We start from the raw sequence: 27,632 nt of genomic DNA, 5'->3' as shown, positions 1-27,632 counted from the left end.
TCTCTCGCTCACGAGTCTTCAGTTCAAAGGAAGAGTTGTGCGGCGTCATCTTTAGTTGGGGCACGGAAGACCCGAAAAGCCCATTTTAACTACGGGCCTCATTAGTCAATGCGACGGGGCCTTAGAGCCGGTGCGGCTTCACTTTCCCTTTTCCAACATGGCCTCCAGGGCGGAAAGGAGAAGTGGGAGGTTCCGGCGCGACCCCGCCCACGCCTCGGGGCGGGCCAATCACGGAAGGCGGCTCCGCGGGCGCAAGCGCGCTGTCACTAGGGGTCTGGGTGGACTTGGTGAGGCAACGTCTTTGGCACCTGTTGCCATGACTCCTCCTCGGTCTCCCTTGCCGGAGGGCAGGAGGCTGGCTCGGGGCGGGCCTTCGCCGAGCCTCCGCCCTCTCAGCCTGCGCTGGGCGCGGGCTGCGCGGTGGTTCACTGAGGGGCAGTCGGAACCGCGGGAAGGGCACCCTGAGGGAGAGGGGGACGCCTGGCCCTGGGGCAGGGTAAGTGACTAGCTGCCCTTCGTTGTCAGCCAGGGCCGAGGACACAGCCACGCGCCCGCCGGTCTGCCCACGGTCTCTCGGCGGCGGAGATGTCTGCTGCCAGCGCCCGAGGCCTGCGGGCCACCTACCACCGGCTCCTCGACAAAGTGGAGCTGATGCTGCCTGAAAAACTGAGGCCGTTGTACAACCACCCTGCAGGTAATGTGCCCAGAATGGCTGCCACCAGGACCCTCCCTCCCTCTCCCTCTAAAACGGACCGTTTAGGGGCCCGCGGACAACTCTGCGGCCGGAGGCATCCCGCAGCCCCAGCCCCTTCCGCTCCAGTGAGTCCGTCTGCCCCCGTCCTCTCTGCGTTTCACCTTCTCCCCGTCCGCCTCTCGTGAACCCCTGAATCTCAAGGCAGCGCCTTTCCTGGCCTTTGTTGAATAGGCTCCCTTATGCGCGACTCAAACCCAGACCTGGTCTCCAGATTTGAGCCTTCTAAACTTGTGCGGCCACCCTGAAACCCTCGTTCTCCCCTCTTTCCTTCCACGAATTGTCGTATATTAACCCACGCAGGACGGAGCTGGGTAGGTGGCTTGTCGCACGAGAGAGTTTGAAGTAAAGGTCATACTTCTTTCAGCTCCTGCTGGCAGAGGCCTGCCCTCCGTCAAACTGGATGCTTTACCCAGATTTCAGTCTCAGTGTCATTCCTCATCCCACAAGTCCAGTTTGTTTCTTTAAATCTGTCCTTACTTATGGAATTATTGAACAAGCCCTACCTGGACCTTTTTGTGTGGCCAGACCTGCATATAATTCGCTCTACCACTTGCTATAGTTGTGACCTTGAGCAAAATCCTAGATCTCTGTGTTAGTTTTTGTAAAATGTGGGTCGTGTGTGAGAACTAAAGATAACATATGCTTGATTCTTTGTAAATGCTCAGTAAATGTCAGCTCTCTCTTGTCCTACTGGAAAAAGTGTTCTTGTGGTTGAAAACAATAATTCTGTAAGAAACTGGAAGACTCGCAGTCCCTTCAACTCTTTATTAAAGATATAGAATTCTGTTACTTCCTCTACAAAATGGGAAGTAATAATGCTTATTTGGCTAGAGACTAAAATCACATATATTCTCAGGTCTCTTTCAAGCCTAAGACTAGCAAATGAGAAAATGTGTTATAAATTGAAAGATTGAAGTGCTGCCCAAAAAGTGCCTCTCTCTACTTAATATAGTTTACTGCAATCTTGAACCCATGAGAAAACTGATCTTGAAGGAGAGGTTGTTATTGATAAAGAAGTTTTAATTTATTTGCCTTTTAGTTCGTTAAATACTGAATTTTGGGGAATTGCACTGTGTTTTGTGGCAGCGATTTTCCAGAGGCAGGGTTGGGCTATGTTTCTGCAATGATCTGGGCATTACAGAGGCAGCTGAATTGTGTAGTCAACTCTGACCGTCTTAAGCTTTGTGGTCAGACTGTAGGATAAGGGCAGGGTAGAAGTGGAGCGATCATGAACCATATAAAACAATACAAAATTGGAGGACAGTCTTATGTTGATCTTTTCCAAGGCCTTGGCTGTTAGCTAAGTTAGTGATTATTGTTTATAATACTTTACTTTCAGAATAGAGTTTCCTTTCTCTTGTAGAATGTGCATTTCATCTGAATATCCTTGAAATGGTTCAGTTATTTTAACTCCTTTTTCAGTGTAGTAGAAGGAGCATAGTCTTTGACACAAGACAGATGTACATTTGAGTCTTGGCTGTGTAACTTTGACCTTAAGTTTCCCAAGCCTTAGTTTTCTAATCTGTAAAATGGGAATAATTATCACCATTTAAGAATTGTGAAAAGTAAGTGATACAATGTCCATAAAAAACGTAGCACCGTGTTTACATTTAGACTCTCAACAAATGTTAATTCTCTCCCACCTAAGCTTTTGAACAATATGCAGAGTAAGGATACCTATCACTGCTAAATTATTTATGATGGAAAAATTGCAGGCATACCAATATAGAAATAGAGAAGTATGAAAAATATAACTGCTGACTCAGTATTGAATAAAATCTGAGGAAACGCTGACTATTGTTCTAAGAGTTATCCAGATTGAATAGTCAAGGTTTTCCATACTATTTTGCATAATAGTATTTGCTTTGAATTACCCTTTAAACACTAGACTACATTGACATAGAAGGGATTTTTAAAATGATATGAAGGGCTGGAATATTAACAGTTGGAAACTACACATCGCTGATACTAAATTTTTGAGATTTAACTTTATCACTGACAAGTATAAAAGTAACAAGAGTATGTGTTTATATAGGTATATTATTATAGTTAGAGTATTGCTCTGACCTATGGCCCAGAATTTTGAGACCTTTGTCATCCATTTGCCTGCTTTGTTCCTGGCACAGCATGGTCTGCCTCTGTAGAGGAGTAGATCTAGTTCTAGCCAAATGTGTGTCCTAATCAAGTTCTTTAACTCACATGAGAGAATGTCTGTCACTCCTCCCATCCTTCCACCTGACTATAAAAGTATGTGACTCCACACTAACCAGCTGCATAGCTATACTCTAGGTATTTGTCAGAGAAATAACCTTGAAGTTATGTTGCCCATTGTTTTCTTAAAAGCTTAGTTGAGAAAAAAAATTACTAGTAGAGGTGTGTCATTTCTTTGTATTTGTTAGCTTCAAAATACGGAGAATCATCCCAAAGGGTACAAAAAATGAAACACTGGAAGGTAGGAAGAAAACAGTAGAACTTCTGTTAATGCTTACTGTTATTTCATCCTTTTAAATTTTTCATTGTGTATGGATTTTATAACATAAAATATATTAGTATAGTGATTATATATAGCTTATGAATATATACACTATATATAAAGAGGATGTGGGCTCAGTGTTTTTTAAACTGTTGGGGCATATGGTCAAAAGAACTTGGAAGATCACAGTTCTGAAGAGTCTAAAAACTATCCTTTGGTGAAGTTAGCCTAGAAAACAGCTATCTGAACTATATCATTTTAGCTCACAGTAGCTTTGCTCTCATTGTATTACATTTTTTAAGAGGAAGAGCTTTTGAAAAAATAGTTCTGTGAAACTTGTTGCAGTGCTTAGTGTGCTGTTGCTAGGAATATTATTCTCTGTATTATATGGTGTTCTCTCTGAAGACTCATGGGAGAAGTTACTTTAAGGTATTATGAAGAAGAATGTTTGCATTTTTTTTAGGTAAGAGAATTGTTTATTTTAAAGACCTAGAGAATATTTCTTTTTAAATAAAAACATACTAAATGAATGAATGTTCATAAGGGTTTATAAGAGAATGTCTTTATCATAAAAATTCAAAATTAAATGCTAAGGGAATTGATATTACACTAGATAGCTAAATGCAACTTAGTTCAAAATATATATTGTTTTACTATATGTAAATAAAGCCAGGTGTGGATCAAATAATCAGTGTACATACCCACATAGTTTGAATTAACACAGTTCTTTATTATCCCTATTAGAACAACTTATTTTCTTGCTACAGAGATTTGTTGGTGGAAAATTTTAATGGCAGTCTATGATATTTATATGTAAAAGTACATATCTTTAAATATATATTTAATATATTATATTTACATATTTAAACTAAATGTGTAATTATACATATGTAATTTTTTAAAGTAATAATTTAGTCTGTTATCTTAAGATTCAGGGATGAGAACTAAAATAGAAAGTTGGAATTTCAAATACAACTGTAAGATATTGATGAAAATAGAATATCTTTAAACAATCAGCTACCAAGAAAGCTGAATAATTCATTAGTTATTGAGGGCCTACTATATGTTAGGCATTCTTCTGGCACTTGGGATGCATTGGTGAATAAAATAAAAATTCCTGCCCACTCGGTTTATATTCTCAAAAGGGATCATAAAAGGAATACAATTCTTGCTATAGTTGTTAGTTCAACACTTAACATTTGTCCACTAACCTGATTTTAAACTAATTAATAAATTAGAATTTTTATGCCTTACCTGATTTGATTCATCAGACATGCCAAAGGAGAAGAAAGCCTTAAGAAAAGCTATAAATAATTTATTGTTTCCAGGTCAGGTAAAAATATTACTTTTGCTTTTAACAGAGTTTGAAATATAGTTAAAGAATAGTATGATATAGTAGAAAGAGGACTAGGATCAAAGAAGCCTATGTTCTGGTCCTTCCTTTATCCAGGACCTGAGTGTAAGACAAATTACTTAATTTTAAATGCCTCCACTTTTTCATCTAGAAAAATAAGTGAGTTTGGATTTTCCTTATGGGTCTTTGCCAGCTGTAATAATCTACAATTTGGTATTTCTACTAGGGTTTTTCCCACTTGCAGAGTCTTCAGGAAACTCAGATTTCATTGGGGAAGATCATATAATTATTATCAGATTAGGATTTAGGGATCTAGTTTTTCATTCTTGCTGTGCTATGTATCTTACACAAGTAATTTTACCTCTCTGGGCCTCATTTACCTACCTGATTTATAATATGAGTGCCCACAGTAGATGATTTTAACAATCTTTATGAATCTAAAAATCACTGATTCTTTGTAGTTGAAGAAATATGTAAATTTTAAAATGTATCAACCCTAAGATGCATCTTAGCTATTTTAGCTAGTCTCTTCACCTGTTTTTTAATTTGAACTATCAAACCAAAGCCTGTTTTCAATCAACATTTTAAAAACCATTGTATACCCATGCCATTTTGGGTACTATATGAGTGATAGCTGTTTCCATGACATTGTGGAAGATTGTATGATTCTAAAATGGTAGCCCAGTCATGTCCTCAGTGTTAAAGCAGAACTAGTTTTAGCACAAATAAAAATGAATGATTTTTGGCAGTCAATATCTGTGTCAAATATAAACCTTTACAAAGTCTAAGGATTTGTATGTAGTTTGTCATATTATGGCAAACGGGTGGACTTGTGTAATATGAACTAAGAGGGCGTTAAAAAGTAACAGATCATAGAGGAGTGGTAAGAAAGGGATGGAAAGAGGTAGGGAAAGGTAGTGATTTTTACAACCTCTAAGCATTCAGTAAGAAACTTTATTTTCCACATTAAGACATAGCAAATACCTCAGTTCAGTATTTCTAAGTGTGTATGTGTGCAAAAGTGACCTACCTTCTCTGCTTCAAGAAGTAAGTCTTTACTTAGAGGATCACATATATAATAAATTACCTTATTCTTATTTTAAAAATAAGACAAAGCACAAAAGAAAATAACTGTTATATTCTCTGTATTTTTGTTATTTCTGAAAATAGTTCATAGTTTTAAATATATATGTATTTTAAATACTTGTTTGATCTTTGTAAATTGTCAGTATTTGAGGCCTTTTGCAACTTCCAATAGTAGAGTTCTAAGAAACAAGATGAAAATGTGTTAATTGTTAGTTAATCTTTGTCTAAAAGAATTTATATTTATATCTAATGGGGACACATTTCCTTTATCTTAAGATACAAATTAAATGTCATATGAGGCAATTTTTATTCAGTGTATTTCCAGCAGTTCAAATTTTCCACCTACTCAAGTTATTTCATTTGTCATAATGGATGTTAGCTAGGAACGCTCTGACTTTATACTTCTACTTATTCTAATATTAAGGTATTATAATCACTTCAGGTATCATGATTGTCTCATTTATTTTTATGCCCTCCCATGGGAATAGTTATGTCATTGTACAGAACATAAACCTGTTTTTTCCAGGTCTAGAATGACATGTGACATTGTGTTGTGACCGTTTGAGTGATATCTCTTTCTAAATCCTTGGTTTTGTCAAAACTTAATGTTTAGAAATGTTGAAGTAAGTTGGAATGTTTCCTCATTACCATATCCACTATTGATTGATTACTGTTTTTTGGAAAACAGCGTCTATAGCTGAATTTATAAATGTCTAAATTTTTTTGTCTAAATTTATTTGACTTATTATTTACTCTTAAGGTAAAAAATTATTAGCTAAGAAATACTAATTGAATACTAATTAGCTGAAATGAAAGAGTAGACTAAGTTTTCTTTAAAATTTTTATTAACCCATGGTGTGATCACAGGTATTGCTAACCATTTTTTCTTTTTAGCAATTAAGAAAGCACTACTTATTTGCATTTATAAATATTAAATTCTGATTTTTTTGTGGCAATTGTCAGCATCCTCAAGTATCTCAGAAAAATTAGCAATTTAGAAAGTCTTATATGTTTGCTACTGATATTTTTTCTGTTTAGTATATAGCACTTGTTAAACTAATTTAAGGTTTGTTTTTATAGTTTAAAATTATTTGTTAACTAAAATACCTCTCTTGGTCCAGGTTCTAGCAACTGTAATCTCATGTTTGAAGTTTTTTTGTTCTTGTTTGGTTGGAGGGGAGGGGCAATATTTTAAAACTATCACCTAGCTCCAAGCAGTTGAGTAAATTAGTTACCAAGAAAACCTACTAAAAAAAATTGACTATTCATTAACCCTGAAGGATCAACCATTTAAGCTTGTAAAGAAACCAGAATCTAGAACCATTTACTCAGAAAACAATGTGGGCGTAGCAGAAGAAACATCAATTTCAAAATAGGAAGAGAAAAGTCTACTGAAGAGTTCAAAGTACAGATGAATACCCATTTAGCCTGAGACTGAAACAATATCCTGACTTATCCTTTAGTGATAAAGAAGCTTCATGCAGGGATAAAAAATAAACTTGGTAATTGATACGGCATATGATCCAGACACTCTGTATGACAAAGAAAAATGAATCAGATGTTATGATAGGAGTCCCAGAATCTCAACTTAGATTAAATTACCAGATTCAGGGGAAGAGTGCCATGGTCTAAAAGTAGAGTAACAAAAGTGTGAAAGTCTAATACAGCTCCCTGGTTTAAAGGGAACCTGATGTCCTTCGAGATGAGTAAATAGCAAATTCCGGCCTTAAGGATGAAGCAGTATCAAGGCAAATCTGGATCAAACCTAAAGTTTGGATATTTTTGATTAGCATCTATACTGGACATGGTTAATCCAGTTCAATTCTGTTGGCAAATATTTATTATTTGCCAAGGAAACTTAAGAAACAGGTCTTGTCTTCAAGGAACTTATTGTCTGATTAAAGTGACAGATGCATAAATCATTTTAACTAGTGCAGAAAATAATAGAATATAATATACAAGCTGCTTTGGTAGTTCAGAGAAGGAGCATTTAGCCTAACCTGAAAGTTTTTAAAAAGGCCTCCTTGAAGAGATGAAACATAAGGTGAGTTTTTGAAGGATAGGAATTAGGTGAAGACAAGGCAGACTATTCCAAGGGGACAGCATAAAGTGTAGAGTCATAAAACAGCATGAAACAGGTTTAATGATTGCCTAGCTTGTCAGTCTACCTAGGCCAGAGTTTCCTAATCTTTCACTATTGACATTTTTTGAGCTGGATGATTCTTGCTGGGAGCAGCTGTCCTATGCATTGAAGGATGTTTAACAGCATCCCAGGTCTCTACCACTAGATGGCAGTAGCAGCAGCATTGCCACTACCACCGCCATAGTAGTTGAGGCGTCTAAAAATGTCTCCAGACATTGCCTAATGTCTCCGAGGGCAAAATCACCACTGGTTAAGAACCACTGACCTGGGCTAAAATTTAGTTAAATTAGTATTAGAAATTTATATTCTGAAACTCAATGCCTTCATGTTTTCTTTTATATTCCCCTTTTTTCTTGGTAAAAATTTCTTTTGAAATTCCAACCTAGTCTTAACCAAAGAAGAAAGAAAATTGGTTCCATATCTTGTTCAAAATAGAAAGGGATGTGGCTGGAGTTTTATGTGTAATGGTGGCTGTGATCAGAACAATACAAAGTTTAGGATACTGGGCAAAAGATTTAAGTCCAGTAACCCAGAAACTGAATATATTTCTACCCAGTTTTAAGAACATCAAAATTTAAAACTCCATGACAGTTTTAATTCTACCAGCAACTATTTCAGCACTGTCTCCAGATTTATTTCACAATTTAAAGTATGGAAAATTTGGAGGTGTACACAAAAACATGAAAATGATTAGATATCAGATGTATATGAGAAAATGCTAAAATTATAATAGCATTATAATTACTTGAGCCTACAAAGAAAGACAGGGTCTGTGCCATGATCTTCTAGTGTTTGAAGAATTATTCTAAAGATGATATCCAGCTTCTTTGAAGAATAAGAAGAGAAAAATAAAACTTGGATTATAGTAGAAGGACTTTAGGATTAAATTAGAAAATCAACAGACACATTCTAAAACTCTTAAAAGTATAAGCCAGACTTATCAATATTTAAGTATCAGGCTGATAAAAACAACTTATGATTTTAAAGTATTTTAAAAGTCATTTGCATATGTGTATATATACACATACATATTTACTTATATAAAAGGGTAATAAAATCCAATTAGTATAAATTACTTGCAACTGTACTGGCTAACTTTCCTTTTTATTTAATATTCTATTAGGTAATAGGGATATAAGTATGAATAATATTTAGCCACTAGCCTCAAGAAAGTCATGATCTTGATAGGTAAGTAGATATACAACTAACTACAGTAGAAAATTTAAAGTGGACTGTGGTAGGTTTAAAATCACATTGTATTAGATCACATTGACTTAATGAATTTTGCTGTAAGAATAATATGAATTAGTTTGAAAGAAGTAAAAAATATCAAGGACTATGTTAAATCGTGGAAGAATAGTCCAAAATATATAACATTGCTATCATTTAATGTGAAAGGCAAGTAATAGTTTACACTACAGTGCTTTTCTAGAACTGCCTAATAAGCAAAAGTAACAGAGGATGCAACTGCCATATTTATAGTTTTCAAATTTTTCTGCTTAATGTTAAGATTAACCAACTACTTTTGAAGGTGCACAGAAAAACATGAAAATAACTCAGCCAAATTCAATAAATCAGCCATGTGCACAAAAAAGGGATATTACCACTGGGTTCATTTTTACTTGCAGTGAGGATATTACCGAAGTGTGGAGCTAGTGTGGCTTTGATGAAAGTAGTTTAGAATTAAGTTTCCCTAAAATGTTTTTATATGGCTTCCAGATATGATTTTACCTGAATAGTTTTTTGTTGTTAAGTCATTAAAAGCCAGCACTGTATTTTATTTGCCAGCATATCCCCAGTACCTACTACACTGTAAAGCATGAAGTAATTATTAGGGGTGAATGAAAGAATGATGGTCCCGTCTACAACAAATTAGACCCAGAACTACAACTGACTCTTAACCTAGTTTAATGCTTTTTCTATTTCACTATCTTTCTTTTGTTTCTAAATAATAGATTTAACTCAGTTTTACCTTTTAAGTGTTATTTAAGCATATGTGAATAGAAATACTCCTTGTTATTGTCAACGGAAGAACGCCAAACTCTGTAAAATAATTTTAAAGAGATTTATTCTGAGTCACATTTGAGGACCATGACCCGGAGCCACACCCAAGAGGCCTTGAGCAAGTGGACTCACTGTGGCTGGTTTACAGTTGGGTTTTATTCATTTCAGGGAGACAGGGGTTACAGGTAAAGTCATAAATCAATACGTGGGAATCATACATTGGTTTGGCCTGAAAAGGTCGGCCATCTCGAAGGGGTTGGGGTGCTTACAGATTATAGGTGGGTTTAAAGATTCTTTGGCTTGTAATTGGTTAAAGACATGAAGCTTTGTCTAAAAGCTTGGAATGTTTTAACATAGTTGCTGTTTATCAGAGATAAGCCATTGGAGGACATAGATTTGTTATATAAATTGAGGGCCTGTAGGTTTGTCTTGCATACCCTTAGGCCTGTTAATGGGCTATAAATTATAGGATGTCCCCAAGAAGGGAGGGAGCATGATGAGGCATGTCTGACCTCCCTCCTCCTGGCAGGCAATTTAGTTTTAGGATATTCCTTTGGCCATGAGGGGGTCCATTCAGTCTGCCGTTGGGGGGGTGAGCCTTAAAATTTTATTTTAGTTTACATTATTAATGAGAAGGAATACTCACCTATAATTGAGAGTAGATGAAAAGAGTAAATGAAAAGAAGTAAAGTGATTTTAGATGTCATTTTTATGATCCATAAAGAATTCTTGCAAAGAAAAGTAGAATATTAAGGCAGTAATAATAGTCATGAATATAATAGGATTTTAAACTTTTTGAATTTGCTTATTAATCACTGTTGTCTTATATAAACTTGTGTAATTTGTGTGTTATAAGATAAATGTATTTTGACAATCCAGTGTGTGAGAGCATATACAACATATTAAGTGCTCTGGTATATATTGAATTTAGCATGCTTAGTTACATTTTCAATTTCCATGGACAAAGTCTCTTTCTTTCCTCTCATTGTATCCCCTGAAGGTTAAAATGAAATGTAAGATTTGGAAGAGGTAAAAGTGGGCAGAGATATATAATTAAAGAGTTTAAGAATTAGAAAACTTAGGTTCTAATCATAATCTACTGTCTACTAACTATGTTGCTTCAAGTAGGTTATGAAGCCTCATTGATAAAATGAAGGAGTTGGATTAGATGATCTCCTGAGTTTCTTTCCAGTTCTGAAACATCGTGCTTCTCAAATTCTTGGTTATTTAAGAAACCAGAATTGTTTTCAGTACTTCAAACATTTGTTTAACATTTTACATGAGGCAGATGGGTACCAGGATAACTAAAACAAGTTCTCTACTGTTAAGGGAGCTTACAAGTCGAGTCTCTCTTCTTTCTCCTATGAACTTTAAAATTAGATTCATTAATTTTTTTACTAGAATATGTAAAATTTTTACAAGAACTTTTACTAGGATATATTATAGTAAAGTGTCATTTATAGTTATAAACATGAATAAAATGGGTGAATAAGCACATATCTAATAAAGCTCATATCACTAAAATTTCAAAATTTGCATTTTCCCTGACTTGATTATCTGTAACTGAACTAATTTTAAGTTCCACATTTAAGGCAAAGCATCGGGAATGGTTTCCAAAATCATCTCCATTATACTTTAGCTAGTTTTTAACATCTCACAAAAATACAAATAATTGACAAGATCATAACAACTTGTGTGAAAGATTGATAAAGTTGACCCTTGAACAACATGGGGGTTAGGGCACTGACCACCTGCAGTGAAAGATCCAGTGTAACTTTTGACTCCCAAAAAACTTAACTACTGATAGCCGACTGCTGACCAGAAGCCTTACTGGTAGCATGAGCTATCAATTAACACATATTTTATATATGTATTATATATTGTATTCTTACAGTAAAGTAAGCTAGAGAAAATGAAATATTAAAACCATAAGGAAGAGAAAGTACATTTACAATACTGTATTTATTGATACCATAAGTTTACATCATCTGTTTATAAGATGAATGAAAATCTGTCTGAAATGGAGGGCAACTGCAGCTGCAGACCTCACTCGACAGTGCGTATCAAGCAGTCAGCTTTTGTCATGTCATGACTTTTCTCTGCTTTGGGGGAGCACTTTCAGTATCACTAGTGACATTTCATATGGGTCCTGTGGTGTTATTCAAAGTTTACAATATTGCACTAAACACAATGAAAAATACACACGATGAGGGATCACTTTTTACTGCGATACGCAATTTACTGGAGAGACAACTGCTCACGTAGAGATGAGTGGGATCACATGTGTTTTAAGTGGATATTTGCAACAGTGAGCTCATGGTAATAGCAACAAGAGGTGGCTATGAAGTTATTACAGTAGTACACTATGTACTATACAGTAAATTTTATGCATTTATGATTTAATACTGCATCTTTATGTTTTGTTCACATTTCTCTCGACAGTGAATGGCACCATGTATGGTCTGTAAATGTGTATGCACAATTTTTAACTTTTTATAATGCATTAGTGTATATTTCATGGTAGCAAATGATAGACTAGTATCTACATGTATTTTATGCATTCATGACATATGTAACTTTTTCTTAATTTTCTATGTCATGCATTTCATCTGTGAGTTTTTCTTTAATTGTCACAAATCTCCAAAATATTTTCCAATATATTTTTTTTTTAAATCCACATATGAGTGTACCCTAGCAGTTCAAACCCATGTTGTTCAAGGGTCAACTGTACTGTGATACTCGGGGGTCTTTCTAAATGTTAAATACAAAGAATATGGAAAGCATAGTAAAAATGGTTAGAAATAAATTGATAAAGATTTGAGTTTTTAAATTTAAAGATGGATTTTAAAAGACATGTATAAAATATTTTGTTCCTGAATTTTTCTTTTTTTTTTTTCAGGCCCCAAAACAGTTTTTTTCTGGGCTCCAGTTATGAAATGGGTAAGTCTTGAGTTTTTGCAAAAGTCTTAATAGGGACTTATTAATTTGAAATAACTTTTTCTGGAGGATGTACTTTAAAATATGCTTGGTATACCTCCAAATGATTTCATGGCAAATATTCTCAGATATATCATTTTTACTGCATAAAACACCCTATCTGCTTTAGTTTATCTGAACTCTTTAGATAAGAGGCCTTCTGGGAACATACTTGTTATTAAAAAACTTAGAAGTATAGGTCCTAGGGATACAAAATTTCATTCCAAAATTATATGGCTAAGTAAAACATTAAGCTATTAATAGTTAGAACCCCCAAATTAACCTTTATTATTAATTTAGTGTGAGAATGGAAAGTACTGACACCAAATATAGCTGAGGAAAGTTAGTTTCAAAAAGTAATGGATTTATCCAAATAGTAGCACTTGGCAAATGATAGAACCTAGCACATCTGAGTCCACGCCAGGGGCTTTCATCCTTCCCCAGAGCTTCCTTTCCTAAGGTTCTCATTTAGCTGAAAAGAAATATGTGGTGGCTGTTTGTAGAAAATCATTGATTTTATGTTGAAAGGGCCAGTTTTGCTTCCCAAAATGTCATTCATCACTGGACCTGCGGTGGCATCATCCGAGAACATGTTAGAAATGTAGATCTTCAGGCCTCGTCACAGACCTACTAAATCTGACACTCTAGGGGTGGAGCCCAGTAGGTTGTGTTTTAATAAACCCTCCAGGTGATTCTGTTGCCCTCTAAAGTTTGAAAACTACTAGTCTATAGGGTTTTTTTTTAATTGTGGTAAAATACATATAAAATTTACTATCTTCATCATTTTTAAGTGCACAGTTCAGTACTCTTAAGTACATTCACGTTGTTAACCAATCCTCAGAACTCTTTTCATCTTAGAAAACCACTACTCTGTACCCATTACACAACTCCCCGTTCCCCCCTCCTCCCAGCCCCTGGCAACCACCATTCTACTTTTCTGTCTTTATGAATTTGACTACTCTAGGTACCTCAAGTAAGTGGAATCATACAGTGTTTGTCTTCTTGCAGCTGGCTTATTTCACTTAGCATCATATCCTCAAGGTACATACGTATTGTTACATGTGTCAGAATTTTCTTCCTTTTTAAGGCTAAATAACATTCCATTGTATGTCTATACCACCTATGTTCATCCACCCATTGACTGGACACTTAAGTTGCTTCTGTGTTTTTGCTTTTGTGAATAATGCTACTATGAACGTTGGTGTACAAATATCTGTTCCAGTCCCTACTTTTAATTCTTTTGGGTATATACCCAGAAGTAGAATTGCTGGATTGTATGGTAATCTGTAAACTATTTTGAGGAACTGCCATACTGTTTTCCTCAGCAACTGCATCATCTTACATTTCCACCAGCAGTTCATAAGGGTTTTAATTTTTCTACATCCTCTCCACACGTTTTACTTTCATGGGGGAGTCGAGGGTGTTTGGGGCTTTGTTTGTATGATAACCATCCTAATGGGTGTTAGTTATCTCGTTGTGGTTTTGATTTGCATTTCGCAGATGATTAGTCATGTTGAACATCTTTTCATGTACTTATTGGTCATTTGTGTATCTCCTTTGGAAAAATGTCTATTCAAACACCCATTTTTTTATTTAATCAAGTTGTTTGGTTTTTGTTGTTGAGTTGCAGGCTGTTTTATTTCTCTTAAATGTACCGTTTTAAATTGTTAGAACAATTCAGAAACTCAGTTGCACATTTGAGTGGTTAAGATTGTTAGTGCTGGAATTGGCTGTGCTTCAGTCTTACGGCCTTAGGCAAGTTTTATCTCGGGTATTTTGTCTCCTCAACTATAAAATGACAAGATGTAGGCCAGGTGCAATGGCTCACGCCTGCAATTCTACCACTTGGGGAGGCCAAGGCAGGAGGATTGCTTGAGGCCAGGAGTTCAAGACCAGACTGAGCAAGAGCAAGACCTCATCTCTACAAAAAATAGAAAAATCATCCAGGTGTGGTGGCATGCGCCTGTAGTCCCAGCTACTCAGGAGGCTGGGGCAGGAGGATCACTTAAGCCCAGGAGTTTGAGGTGGCAGTGAGTTACGATGATACCAGTGCACTTTAGCGCAGGTGACAGAGAAAGACCCTGTCTCAAAAAACAAGACAAGATTAGAATAGATTAGTGGTATGGGAGCTGCTATGTTTTTACAGAGAACTAGGGAGCAGTTCTTTGTTTTTTGTTTTTTCTTCATATTTATATATTGGGAATAGGTCCCAAAGCCTTTATGCTAATGGAAGGTATATTACTCTTTCCTTTTTTTTCCCTATCTACACTTAAAATTAAATAGTAATTATATATTTATGCATATAAAGTAAAATTGATTGCTGAAGTATTATTTCTATCACCATCATTAAAAGAGAGTAATTTCATTTATTTACAATAAATTTAGGGGCTTCTCTGACCCCCAATTTACCATAGTTTAGGAGTTTATTGATTTTATCAATAGCTTCGGTGTTTATTTGATTTGGTCCATCAGTGTTTTGAGACATTGACAGTATCGGATACGCGTAAGTGCCATCTTGACTATCTCTGTCTCCTTTAGAAATATGTATTTTAAGTTTATGTTGAAATCATACATAGTCTGCTGATGAGAGAGCATAGCAGTGGAAACTTCTGTGTCTCATTCTCTGGTGGGGAAACTTCTTTGGTTAAATATTTACCTTATGTACATTTTTATGTATTTTCTTAACTCAGAATATTTGATACTTAATCTTTGGTAGCCTATACTATACATGACATGTTACAGTTGCTACCACAAGCCACATATGTTCTTTTTTTTTTTTTTTTTTTTGAGACAGGGTCTCTCTCTGTTGCAGTGGTGCCATCATAGCTCACTGCAGCCTCCAACTGCTGGGCTCAAACGACCTTCCTTTCTCAGCCTCCTGAGTAGCTGGGACTACAGGCTCATGTCACCACACCCAGATAATTTTTCTATTTTTTGTAGAGAGGGAGTCTCTGCATTGCTGAGACTGATTTTGAACTCTTGGCCTCAAGTGATTCTCCCGCCTCACCCTCGTAAAATGCTAGGATTACAGGCGTAAGCCACCTCACCTGGCAAGCCACATGTGTTCATGTGTTCTATAATAAGACTCTCAGACCATACTTCTTCAGACATTTAACTATAGTGGAGTTCTTAGCCACGTTAAAAAGGTTGAAACCAAATAATCATAAAGCCCAAAGTGGATAATCCTAAAAAAACAATACCTACATACCTTATTTTATTTTAACCTAAAGAATATATATTTATTTGACAATCATCTGTTACACAGCTAAAGATTTTATTTACGTGTGGATTCACTGATTTTGAGTTCCACATTTTCTACCTTGAATAAATTATACCATAGTACATCCAATATAATATCCAGTTTAGTTTTCTTTAAAGCAGAGCAAATTCATAGACACTTTCAAAGAATATGAAAACAGAAACCTGCTAGATTTTGATACGGCTTTTCCCCCAACCTTTTTACATGTGTCTTATTCACACCTTGTTCACAGGTTTTAACAACTTGCCTTTATTTAATCTGTCCCAAGCAGTCACTTTAATTTTCATTGAAATCGCAACCCTCTTTTTGTATTTCATCTGTTTATGTAATAGTTGTATTCAATTATATAAATTACATTAACAGGTAAAACTGGCATAAACAGGCTTGGGGACAGACATAGTGGCTTGGTAAAAATACAGCTCATCTGATAGGAGCAAAAATGGATGAATGCAACAGAGAGTAGCTCACTAGCCGTAAGTGTTCAGCAAGCCATGGGCATCTGTTAATGTGTTTACGAAAGGAATGGAGATCACTGACCTGGGGAAACTCTTATGTGAAGGTCAGTTAAGAGGTCAGTTTATTTTTGTTCATAGTCTTTTTGCACAGCACTGTTACCACGCAGCTCTTGAACAGTACACCATTTGGTGTAGCTAATTTTTCTATTTTCTCTTCTCTTTAGGAATAAGTCAAACTATTTCAAAGTTGTGTGTGCAGATTTTTAATACCTATTTGCTTTTCCAGCTAGAACTACTTAAATAGATTAAGTAGATTTGTTATCTCTAAGCATTTTAGAATTGTAATCGTCTATGGTGATATTTCATTTTTTAACACTCGTTATCTAAAAGTGTCATCTTTTTTAAGAAACAAGAAAATATGGAAGGAAGGAAGGAAGAGAGAAGGAAAGAAGAAAGAAAAACATTTAAAAATATCTCATAAATATTTATCCCAACCTAGTGAAGACAGTCAAATACTAGAATCACAAACATGGCCTTCAGACATTTGGAAAACATTTTTTAATTGCTAGAAACAAAGGGAGCTAACTTGAGTCTACTAGATATCAAATTGTTGTATTAGGTTGTGTAATAGATTATCTCATATTTAATCTTCACCCCCCAAAAATCTGAGAAATAAATATTACCACTATCTTCCAGGTAACGGTGCTAAGGTTCAAAGAACTATATAATTGTACATACTACTACTGATAGTAAATGGCAGAATCAGGATTTGATCCTCTAGGTCTATTTGACTCCAAAGCCTGTGCTCTTAAACACTTATTTTAGCACCTTAAAATAGTCACTGTGGATCCATCTAAAACTGATACTTTCTTAGTATGTTAGGGAGTATTTTATATAATCTTGTAGTATACTCTCAGGACTTTCTGAATCTACAGTTCTGTTATTTGAGTAAAGTCCAGAATAAAGATGAAAAGGAACATAGACCTTCTGCCCCTAATCCTGCTAGTAATGCAGGGAAGGGTATAGAGACTAACATTTCTTTATCTGTGCTGCTCTAAAGATGTTAGCTACTGTATTTTTGTTCCTAAAGGTGATATTTTCAGGCACTGTGCTAAATACTTTTAAAGTATCTCATTTAGTTATTATGTCACTCTTGGAAGGGTAGGTACTAATAGTCTCATTTTGCTTATGAAGAATTTTAAGACTGGTTGTTACATAACTTGATCAAAGTCACATAGCTAATAAATCACAGAGATTAGATTCATGGTGAGGTTTTGCAAAATAATTTACATAAGGTTAGAGTGATATTGAAGTAGAAAGAGATTTTTTAGAAACATGGGAAAAGGATCTCAAGACCTTTGTGGAAGAGAACAGTTACTAACATATCCCAGAAAAATAAAATGTATACTGAGAGTATAAACAATCATGACTGCTGACTTCTTCAAAAAGAGAATGCTAGAATGTAGCCCATAGTCTTCATAGAACTATTCAGTAAGCCGCAGTGCAATACATGGATGCAGTAGAATAATAGTTAAAGGTAGTCCCTTTTTTCCCCATACAATAGCAGTTTTCCACCCTACAGAAGAAATAAAACAAATATAGAGCAGAGAAAATGTGCATTGGGACCTGGAAGAAGAATAAAGGAGGGATGATTAGGAAGGTACCTGGGAAGAAATCACAGGACTATGGGTAAATGTTAATAAGAAGAAAGGTAGTGTTGGTCATGATTTGCCTCCAGTTGTACCCCTGTATTTAACCATTTACCCCTTTTTAAACTAGAATCATTGCTTTCTTGAACTACTAACTTCATTAATTCAAAACCATTTGGACTTGTTTTAAATGTATACAAAAGTTCATAAATATGTGTGTTTTATTTAGAAGCAAAACCCTTTGCTGATGTATATTTTCCATACAAAAGCATCTTTTAGAAACTCAGTAAAAACCTAAAAATAATTTCTCAAAAACATATTTTGTAATAACATATTTAACATTTGCTTTAAAATACTTAGAAAGAGGGGAAATGAGGAAGGGATGCGAAGCAAGTGTGGCAAAATCTCAATAATCGTTGACTCTGGGTGATAACTGGGTGGAGGTTTTTTGTACTATTCTCTCTTATTTTGTGTAGGTTTGAATTTTTCGTTAATGAAAATCATTTTATTATATATTCTTCAATAAAGTAGCATAACCAATTTTCTAATGAGGACTCATTAGTAAACTTTCTGAATGATGCTGATGGAAGGATATGAGCAGGATAATTCTCTAAAAGAAAATATTAAAAACATAGCAGAGAAGAAATGACCATATATACTTTGATGTTAAAGAAAAATGATCTAACCAAAAACCTAAAATTATAACAGAGTTTTTCTGATACTTCCACTTCTAAAAAAGAATAACATTGACAGAAAACTTGAAAGGAGGAATAATCTATACGAGGGACCTCAGAGAGCTTTCAGATATCCTCCATACCAGTGACTTCTAACACGTATAAAGAATATAAAGTTCATATGTGAAATAAGTATCCTTTGTAGACTCAAAAAACTGATTTTGAAATATATGAGGCTATATACTACTGATATACAAATATATGAGGGTGCTTAGTGATTAACAAAATAAAAATTAGCTCAAAAAGCATTTTTTAATTCACTGGTGCTTTTTGTCATGATCTACATTTTCTTAATTCATGGATGCTAAAATTATAGCTTTCATATGGAAATCTCAGAAACATCTTGTGTTTGATTTAAAGCTAAAAACCATTACTCCACACTCATGATGCTTTTTTTCTTTCTGTATGTTAATATGTATTCCCAGGGGTTGGTGTGTGCTGGATTGGCTGACATGGCCAGACCTGCAGAAAAACTCAGCACAGCTCAATCTGCTGTTTTAATGGCTACAGGTAAATTAAATGAATATATTCTGTGTTACATATAGAACATAAATGATTTTTATTTGGTTTTACATCAATTTATAGTTTAGTATTTGAAATACATACACATACACTCATACACATAAAGGAATTTAACAGTGTTATGTCTAGGAAGTTATTAAATTATGGATGGAGAGGACAAAGAATAAATATCTGCATGAGTTTTTGTTTTTTAGATTTTTGCTATCAATATATTTTTGTAAATAGGAAAAAAAGTTACAGTTAATATTCACTTGCCCTACAAAGATTCCCCTTTAATGTACTAGAGTATTTTGTGTAGTACTGAGTTATAGAAACTTTATTAAAGATTCAAAATACAGCATTTCTTTGTCCTTCATCCTACATTATTGTTGTCATAGTCCTCTTTGTAATTACTGTACTCAGTATTAAATGTTCAGATACGTTATTGTAGTGGTACCTGTGCTTTTTAAAAAAAATACTTTGTTTCAACAGGGTTTATTTGGTCAAGATACTCACTTGTAATTATTCCAAAAAATTGGAGTCTGTTTGCTGTTAATTTCTTTGTGGGGACAGCAGGAGCCTCTCAGCTTTTTCGAATTTGGAGGTAAGCCTACCAAAAGTATAAAAAAACAATCTGTTTGAGAAGCTACTTAGATTACAATAATTTTTTTTAAAAGATTCACATACAATGCTAAGACAGGAATGTGCCTAAAGCAGAAATTTAACATTTCTAGTAAAGTCTGGGAGTTTACAGATAAGGTAAAAGCAGTTAAGCAATATGTTACCTAGTTTTTTTGTGCATTGTCTAGATGGATAGCCCTTTCATCTAGCCCCTTTTGTTAAGACAATAGGTACAATTTTTGATTTATTAAATAATATCCTACATGAACCTTTTATCACTCACTTTCAACTGTATATAATAAAGTGGGACTTAACTATATAGTTATGTAGTATTGGAAATGATGGAGTGATGTAATTCATTTCATTGGAAAGTATTCCATGAGCACTGGAACTTATTAAAACTGTTTATTCAGTATTTAACATTATTTGTCAGTGACTTCATGGTAATAATATGATCAAATATTTGAAATCAGGATCTTTTGAGAAATCCAGGAGGTATGATTGGCTTCATGGAATAAGTTCCTTCTTGTGCTATACTGCTCTCCACTCTGTTGTAAGCTGGGAAGAATAATGAATAAAGCCCAGGGTGTTGTAGAAGGGAGAGACACTGTGGCTCTGTGCTTACTTCTTTGGACTGAGAATTGAGAAAATGGTCCTTAGCCTTCAATAAACTTAAGTGTTTACAACCTGATTAACCTAGTAGCCATCACAAATGTATATTTTACTTTTAATGATTAGACAGGAGCCCATTCCCTGTTGATTTTATTCTTAGAAAAGGTGTTTTGTGAGTGTTAAGTAAAAAATTCTAGATGACCACATTTTGCTAAATTTTATTCATGTGATCACATTTGTCACACTCTTGTATAGTTTAAGAATGAAAATATTCATTAGAATAATACTTTTGCACAGGGAAACTATATGTCAGTTAAACTGTTAAAAATTTTTGGCACTTGGAAGCCGGACATACTGGCTCATACCTATAATCCCAGCAACTCAGGAGGCTGAGACAGGAGGATCACTTGAAACCAAGAGTTCGAGACCAGCCTGGGCAACATAGCGAGACCTTGCCTCTAAAAAAATTTTTTAAATTGTCTGGGCATGGTGGTGCATGCCTATAGCCCCAGCTTTTCAGGGGGCTGAGGCAGGAGGATCACTTGAGCCCAGGAGTTTGAGGTTGTGGTGAGCTATGATTACGTCACTTCACTCCAGCCTGGGCAACAAAATGAGACTCCGTCACTAAAAAAAAAACAAATTTGGCAGTTGAGATCTTATTATCTGAAACACAAATCAGATGCAAATGAACTATTTGGGTCACTTTCCTTTCTGCTTGTTATATCTATAAGCTCCTAGAAAGATTATAATTAGACAACTAGGAAAAAAGGAATGAAATGTGCTTCCCATTCTCTCCTTACTATAAATATTGTCTATTTTTATTGATGATTATTTTTCTTTCTGTTTTTTTATAGATATAACCAAGAATTAAAAGCTAAAGCAAACAAATGAAAGAGTTCCTGATGTGCTGAACACTCTAGATGTGAACATAACCACTGGGACCTAGTTTATTGTTTGATTCTGGATAAGGCAATGTTAACTAGGCTGACACTTGGAAGGCACAAAAAAATCTAACTGTGCTTTTCAACATAAAAATAAAGCAAACTTTTAATAACAGTCTCTCTTTACATATGACTTAAAGAACTTATATATAGATATTAGTAACATTTTTTTCTACCATTTATCCCTAATAAATCATACTTGCTAATGTATGCCCCTAGCCTCTTTCTGTTCTAGTTAGCCAAAGTGTGTATATATAAAAGCACACAAAATTCAAGCAAGTTGAAAGATAGTTGGAAGATTAAATAATCTGCCTATTTAGTGTAAGATGGTCCAGTAGCTATAAGTAAAAGGAAATATTGCTGGAGAGAGTGAGAAATGGATAGCAGAATGGCTATGAAAATGACCTCTAACTATTTTTAAATATTTTAGCTTGCATGAAAAATCTTGATTTTTTATATATATTGTATAAAATTCTTTTACAGCTACAGATTTTTAAATAGGATTGTTGTAAAGATTAATTGAGATGTGTTAACACAGTGCCTGGTTCATGATGAGTATTACATTTTTGAATTACACTCAGTAACTGATATAATGTAGCAGAAAAGGCTCTAGAGTCAGACAGACCTGAATTTGAATCCGGGGTCAGCTAAGACTTTGGACGAATTAGGGAAAGAGCCTAGCATAGTACCTGAGACCTAAGTAGGCTTTCTGTAAATGTTTGGAACCTTGGTCCCCATTGTTGCCCATGTAAGGAGAGATTGGCATCGATTACTCCACACTAGAAATAACAGTCCATTTGATTTGGCCTTCAGTGTGGAGTACGGAGCTTTCTTCTAAAAGTGCTACTAAAGCCAGTCTTCATTAGAATCGTAATCAGATGAATCAGCAAAACAACTTGTTTCAAAATTTGAAGAAAGGAAACAAAAGAGAACTTTTTGAATAATGTTATAGCTGATGAAGATTTAGCATTTAGCAGTTGAAAATCTTGCACTTTATCATTTGTCCCTTAACTATAGTCCATCTTTGAGGAGAAAGGATTAGAGAATTTGACATAGGTAAAAGTGAAGAGGTTCTGAAGAATTAAATTATTATTGCTTTTTTTTTCAATAAATCACACTGTTATATTCATTTGTTTGGCATGTGTTTGCACACATGTGTTTCCTAGGTTAAGCATGTAGGAAAAACATACATTATGAAAGATGTCATAAACACAAAAAAGTTTATTAAAATGTATTTGTTGAATTGGTATTCCACTTTTCATTAAAACCTGCTCTTTCCTGTATGAGGTCTCCTAAGCCCCATGGGCAGTTAAAATCATCATAGCATTTATTAATAGACAGATGACCAGGTTCTCAGAAGTTTCATTGACAAACCACCACCACATGCTTCCTTTCTGCCCAAAAGCTTTCAATCCATCCTGTTTTTTAATCTTAAAAATTAAATGACTCATATGTATCCTGTCAAAAATTCTTACTGCCACTTAGAACACGTAGTCTGTTGATCAATTTCACAACCACTCTCAAAAACTTAGTAAAGAATTTATATATCAGAAGTCCTTACTATCAATGTGCAGTAGATACTGAACTCCCTAAAAATACCTTCTACAGGGTACAAATCTCTTGCTTGGTGTAGTTGAGTTGAATTCCACATCACAGTTTTCTAATAGGTCCTTACTGAAGGCCTCCTTAGGTAAGTCTTCTCAGAGCCAGGTTGGAAAGCCTGGGTTTCAACCCAACTCTGTCACATATTAACTATGAGACTTTGGTAACCTCTGTCTCTGAGCTTTAATATTTTCAAGAGTAAAATGACAATAGTACTTACTTCACAGGATTGTTGTAAAGATTGAAATAATGTTTTAACACAGTGCCTGGTCCATGATGAGTGTTAAATGTAGAAAGTTTAGAAAATGGTAAGCTTACTAATTGAAGGTTGATCCAGAAAATTCTTAGACTAAGGAAGTTTTAATCTTGCTGCAAAAAGTATAGTCTGTGTTTACCTATTTGCACACCTTCTGAACTAATTACTAGAACTCCTAAGACTTTCACAATGTACAGCAAAAAACAAGCTGCTTGGGGTGGGGAGTGGGAGGCAGTGTGGAGAATGCTCAATAAAAGATAAATTCTTTAATCTTTTTTGTGGTTTGGCATTCATATCAAGGAAACATTGATCCAAGGTATTCTCCATAGTAAATAGATTTTCTTTCAGTTGTTAAAATGATAGTGAAAGGTTGAGTGTTAACAAGGATTGACCTCAAAGCCCAGGTTCTTCTCTATAAAACAAAAGTCTCTATTGGAGCTTGTTTATTTATATAATGAAACAGAAAACACTGGCGTTTATTAAGACAGGCTCTCTCCCTGTATGTACTGTTTAATTATATGAGGTATGATTCTAATTATAAGACTGGTTTCCACAACTCACACTAGAAAATTCACTCAACAAATATAATATAAATGAACTTTTTTCCTCCCTTGAGACAACTGTTTTACAACATTTTGAAGCACATAGTAAATTTAATTATTGGGCGGGGCTTTAAGAACATTTGCTTGCTTTTTTAATTAGATTTTTTAAATTCCAATTTTAAATACATGCCCCTAAATGTTCACTGTGGTTGTGATATCTATAAGATCACCTAGAAAACATGATTTAAGCTGTTAGAAAATATTCTACCCTCTTAAAACACATTTTCCCAGTATCACATCTGATGAAGAAAAATCTAGTGCCACATTGGATTTCAGGTTATCTTTGGGATAAATTAGGTCAGAAGTACGCACTTGACCAGTCAGAAAAGACAGGTACGTAATTCTTCAAACAAAAATTTACCTCACAAAAATCTCTGAAGATGAGTACTGAATTCATTATAACTGATAAATTTCATAGTCCTGGTACAAACTGTAATCATTATTGACTAAAGTTAGGTGTTTGCTCACGCTGAAGACAGTTAATGATAATCACCTGCCAACTGTTGTCTAATTTGAACCACCTTCCACATGGTCAAGGAAAGAGTTGCGTAAACTACTTTGGGGTCATCTCCCTGACCCTTGCCCCAACATGTCAGGACAAGAGAACTGGAAACTGAGCCCACCCTTGTATGAGCAGTAGCCCACTGAGGTTGGTGGGGGAGGGGAGGGCAGTGCCAACCAATCAGAAGCAGAGTTAGTGCCCGTGGAACAATGAGCTGCTGGTGAGGGTGTGGCCTGGAAAACGGCTTTTAGCCAAAACTGTCATTTTATGGGTCAGTTATAGACAGACATGGCACTTCTGCTGTCTGCAGAATAATGTCACCCAGGCCTCTTTCCAGTTTTCTGCACTCCTGAAAGGTCTAGGCCCTGGGTTTTCTTCAGTCTTGAAGGAAGAGGAGGTATGTGGAAGTGGGAGTCTGAGTAGGAAGAATGGTTGCCGAGCTAAAGATGAGGGCACCTGTCTGCGACGAAACAGCTTGGAACTTACAGGAAAGTGGGAAAGCCTTGGGCGAGGAGTCAAAATTCAAGCTTGTATATATCTTTCTGTCAGCCTTTTAAGTGAGGTTAGAAGCGTGGAGGGTAAATGTTACCTCGTATTTATCCTGGATGCTCCATCTTTCTAGTTTACCCTCTTTATTTGCCTCTTTTCTGCAATTGCTCACATGATATCCTCCCTTTTAATCAGTCATCAAATAACAAGTGCCTATGATGTCAAGAGGGCACTAGGAAGATGCAGTGGCAAAAACAAAGACGTGTAGAACATAGTCTCTAAACAGGGAGTTTACGAATCCAGAGGAAGACAAAATATCAACAGTTCAAGAGATAAGGATATGTATCTGGAAAATAAGCCACATCAATTTATAGACACTAAGTGCCATAATAGCTCAGAAGAAAAAGTATCATGGCTGGAGTGGTCAGGCAAGATTTTGTGACAGGCAACACTAGCCCTTTAAGTTCAGAGTATCTTCTTTAGACTCTTAGGAAACCTGACCTTCCATGTTGATGAAAAGTTGAATTTAAGCTGAAATCTATTAGAAAATTCTAGAAGAGATGTTTAGAGAAACAATAATGGAATGGATCTGTAATTTCTCTTTAATTTTCACTTTTGGGTGCTGCTGAGGTTAAACAGAGTGAAACTACTCACTCTTTCCCTCATTCAGGAAACTCTCCGGTTTATCTTCGGAGCTTCAATCCTGCTTGCTCTTTCACTCAGATACCCTCATTCCTAGGTACTTCCGTGCTTCCTCAGTGACCACTCTGTTCAAACTCTATCTTTGACTGTGCTAGAATTGGCCAAACAATTGAGGATACTGTCAACATGCACTGAAAGTGCTCTAAAATGAGATACATCTTTTCTCTAGGTCATAAACATCCCCAAAGTGTCATACAGCATTCCCAAATGGGATAGAGCATGGTATGGTAGAAAGAACATGCACCGTCAAGTCCCGCAGACCTGGCTTTTGCGGCTGTGTTACCTAGGGCAAGTTAATATCTCTGAGCTTCGGTTTTTATATGTATAAAATAGGTATCAGGCCTCCCTCCCAGTCCTGTTTTGAGGATTAAATGAGGCAACGTATGTAAAATGCTTCACATAAAAAGGTCTCAATAATGTGGTATGTGCCTATAGAAGGGTAAACACTAATCAGTTTCTGATGTTGCAGGACTTAAGACTATGTCTTCTAAAATAGAAACTTTCTATTGTCTTCTTAATGGGTGTTCATTTTAGATGTCTCTGCCTTTTAAACCCGTGAACAAAGAACTTCCCTCCTTTAGCTTCACTTTCAAATGTGTTATCTTAATCTCAAAATGCATCTACTTTCCTTGCTTAGTAATCATAAACTTAGAAAAATCTGTCCAAGTCCTCTAATTATCTTACTTAAAACAACAGAATCTTAGCATTCATCTAATTCATCTTCCCACTAAATAAAAGAATCAGCTCTGGAGTTCAAGACCAGCCTGAGCAAGAGTGAGACCCCCATCTCTACAAAAAAATAGAAAAATTATCCAGGCATGGTGGGACACACCTGTAGTCCCAGCTACTCGGGAGGCTGAAGCAGAAGGATCACTTGAGCTCAGGAGTTAGAGGTTGCAGTGAGCTATGATGATGCCCCTGTACTCTATCCAGGGCAACCGAGGGAGACTTTGTCTCTGGGAAAAAAAAAAATCAGCTCTGACCTCACAGGCAGATAGGTAACTATCCAATACTTCCTAAAACAGCCCAGTTTGAATGTTTATTCTTACAGTGTTTATATTTCCCTCTGAGGGATTGCCAGTCGTTGATCCTAGTTGGTCCTCTGGAGCAACAAAGCATAAATCTAACCCATTTTCCATACAGTGCTGAAACTTTAGCAGTCTATACCATTGATGTGAGGAGGGTGTGGGGTTGCCAAGATTGAAGGGGCTGTTTGCTAGATAAAATGGGGTTGCTAGATAAAATGCAATATTTGGAATATATTTATACTAAAAATTATTCATTGTTTATTTAAAATCGAAGTTTAACTGGGCACCCTATATTTTTATTTGCTCAATCTGGCAATGTTACAAGTGGTAGCCAGAGATGAAAGCTGAGACAGTCGGTGAGCCAGGGGCAGGAGAGGGAAGAACAGACCTCCAACCTGGTGAGTTCTGCTCTGTCCTGTCTCAGCTCTGTGTCTGCTCAGCACGTCTGTGGAAGCCTCTTCAGTGCTTTCATGCCTACAAAAGCATACTATTTAAGGTCATTTATTCTTTGATAACTAGCTCCCTCCGGCGAAGGAGAATACACCAACTCTCCTTTCCCTCTCCACACCTCCCGTGAACTGTATTCTTGCTTAGCCAAACCAAATTCCTACATCAGAAAACAGGGGCATTCTTTTCTTGACTGCAGGGGCCCACATTAGACTTTACATGGGCATCTGTGTCTCCTACTTACCCCACATTTCAGTCCAAATATTTGAGCACAACTACCGTTTTTAACCCATTGTCGTTATTTCCTGACTTAACATTTCCAATCTCTTCCATCATTCCTCATGTGCCAGAACTTCAAATAAAGTGGGCAGAGTAAATCCAATCCTCTGGATCGGATATGAACCTTATGTACCTTAAAACTGCATTGCATGTGGGTTTATTC

The 27,632-nt window shown here is 35.8% G+C and overlaps 1 protein-coding gene across 1 annotated transcript; it reads left to right on the top strand.

Moving 5' to 3' along the window:
- The first annotated feature begins 286 nt into the window (after window positions 1-286).
- On the top strand, window positions 287-21,677 carry MPC2 (mitochondrial pyruvate carrier 2). Its single transcript, XM_045546641.1, has 5 exons — window positions 287-694; window positions 12,714-12,754; window positions 19,313-19,397; window positions 19,881-19,992; window positions 21,476-21,677. Exons 1-5 carry the CDS (start codon window positions 586-588, stop codon window positions 21,510-21,512), a joined length of 384 nt encoding a protein of 127 aa, XP_045402597.1. The 5' UTR covers window positions 287-585; the 3' UTR covers window positions 21,513-21,677.
- Window positions 21,678-27,632: the final 5,955 nt, after the last annotated feature.

Source organism: Lemur catta, chromosome 3, assembly GCF_020740605.2.
Source record: "Lemur catta isolate mLemCat1 chromosome 3, mLemCat1.pri, whole genome shotgun sequence".
Classification (NCBI taxonomy): domain Eukaryota; kingdom Metazoa; phylum Chordata; class Mammalia; order Primates; family Lemuridae; genus Lemur; species Lemur catta.
Note: the sequence above shows the minus strand (reverse complement) of the source record. Positions and strands in the feature narration are given on the sequence as shown.

Bases quoted from the DNA above. Each gene is read 5' to 3' on its own strand.
- MPC2 (XM_045546641.1), top strand. From the start codon at position 586: ATGTCTGCTGCCAGCGCCCGAGGCCTGCGGGCCACCTACCACCGGCTC. The intron at 12,755-19,312 runs GTAAGTCTTGAG...ATGTATTCCCAG, and splicing joins GGGCTCCAGTTATGAAATGG to GGGTTGGTGTGTGCTGGATT. The intron at 19,398-19,880 runs GTAAATTAAATG...TTGTTTCAACAG, and splicing joins TGCTGTTTTAATGGCTACAG to GGTTTATTTGGTCAAGATAC.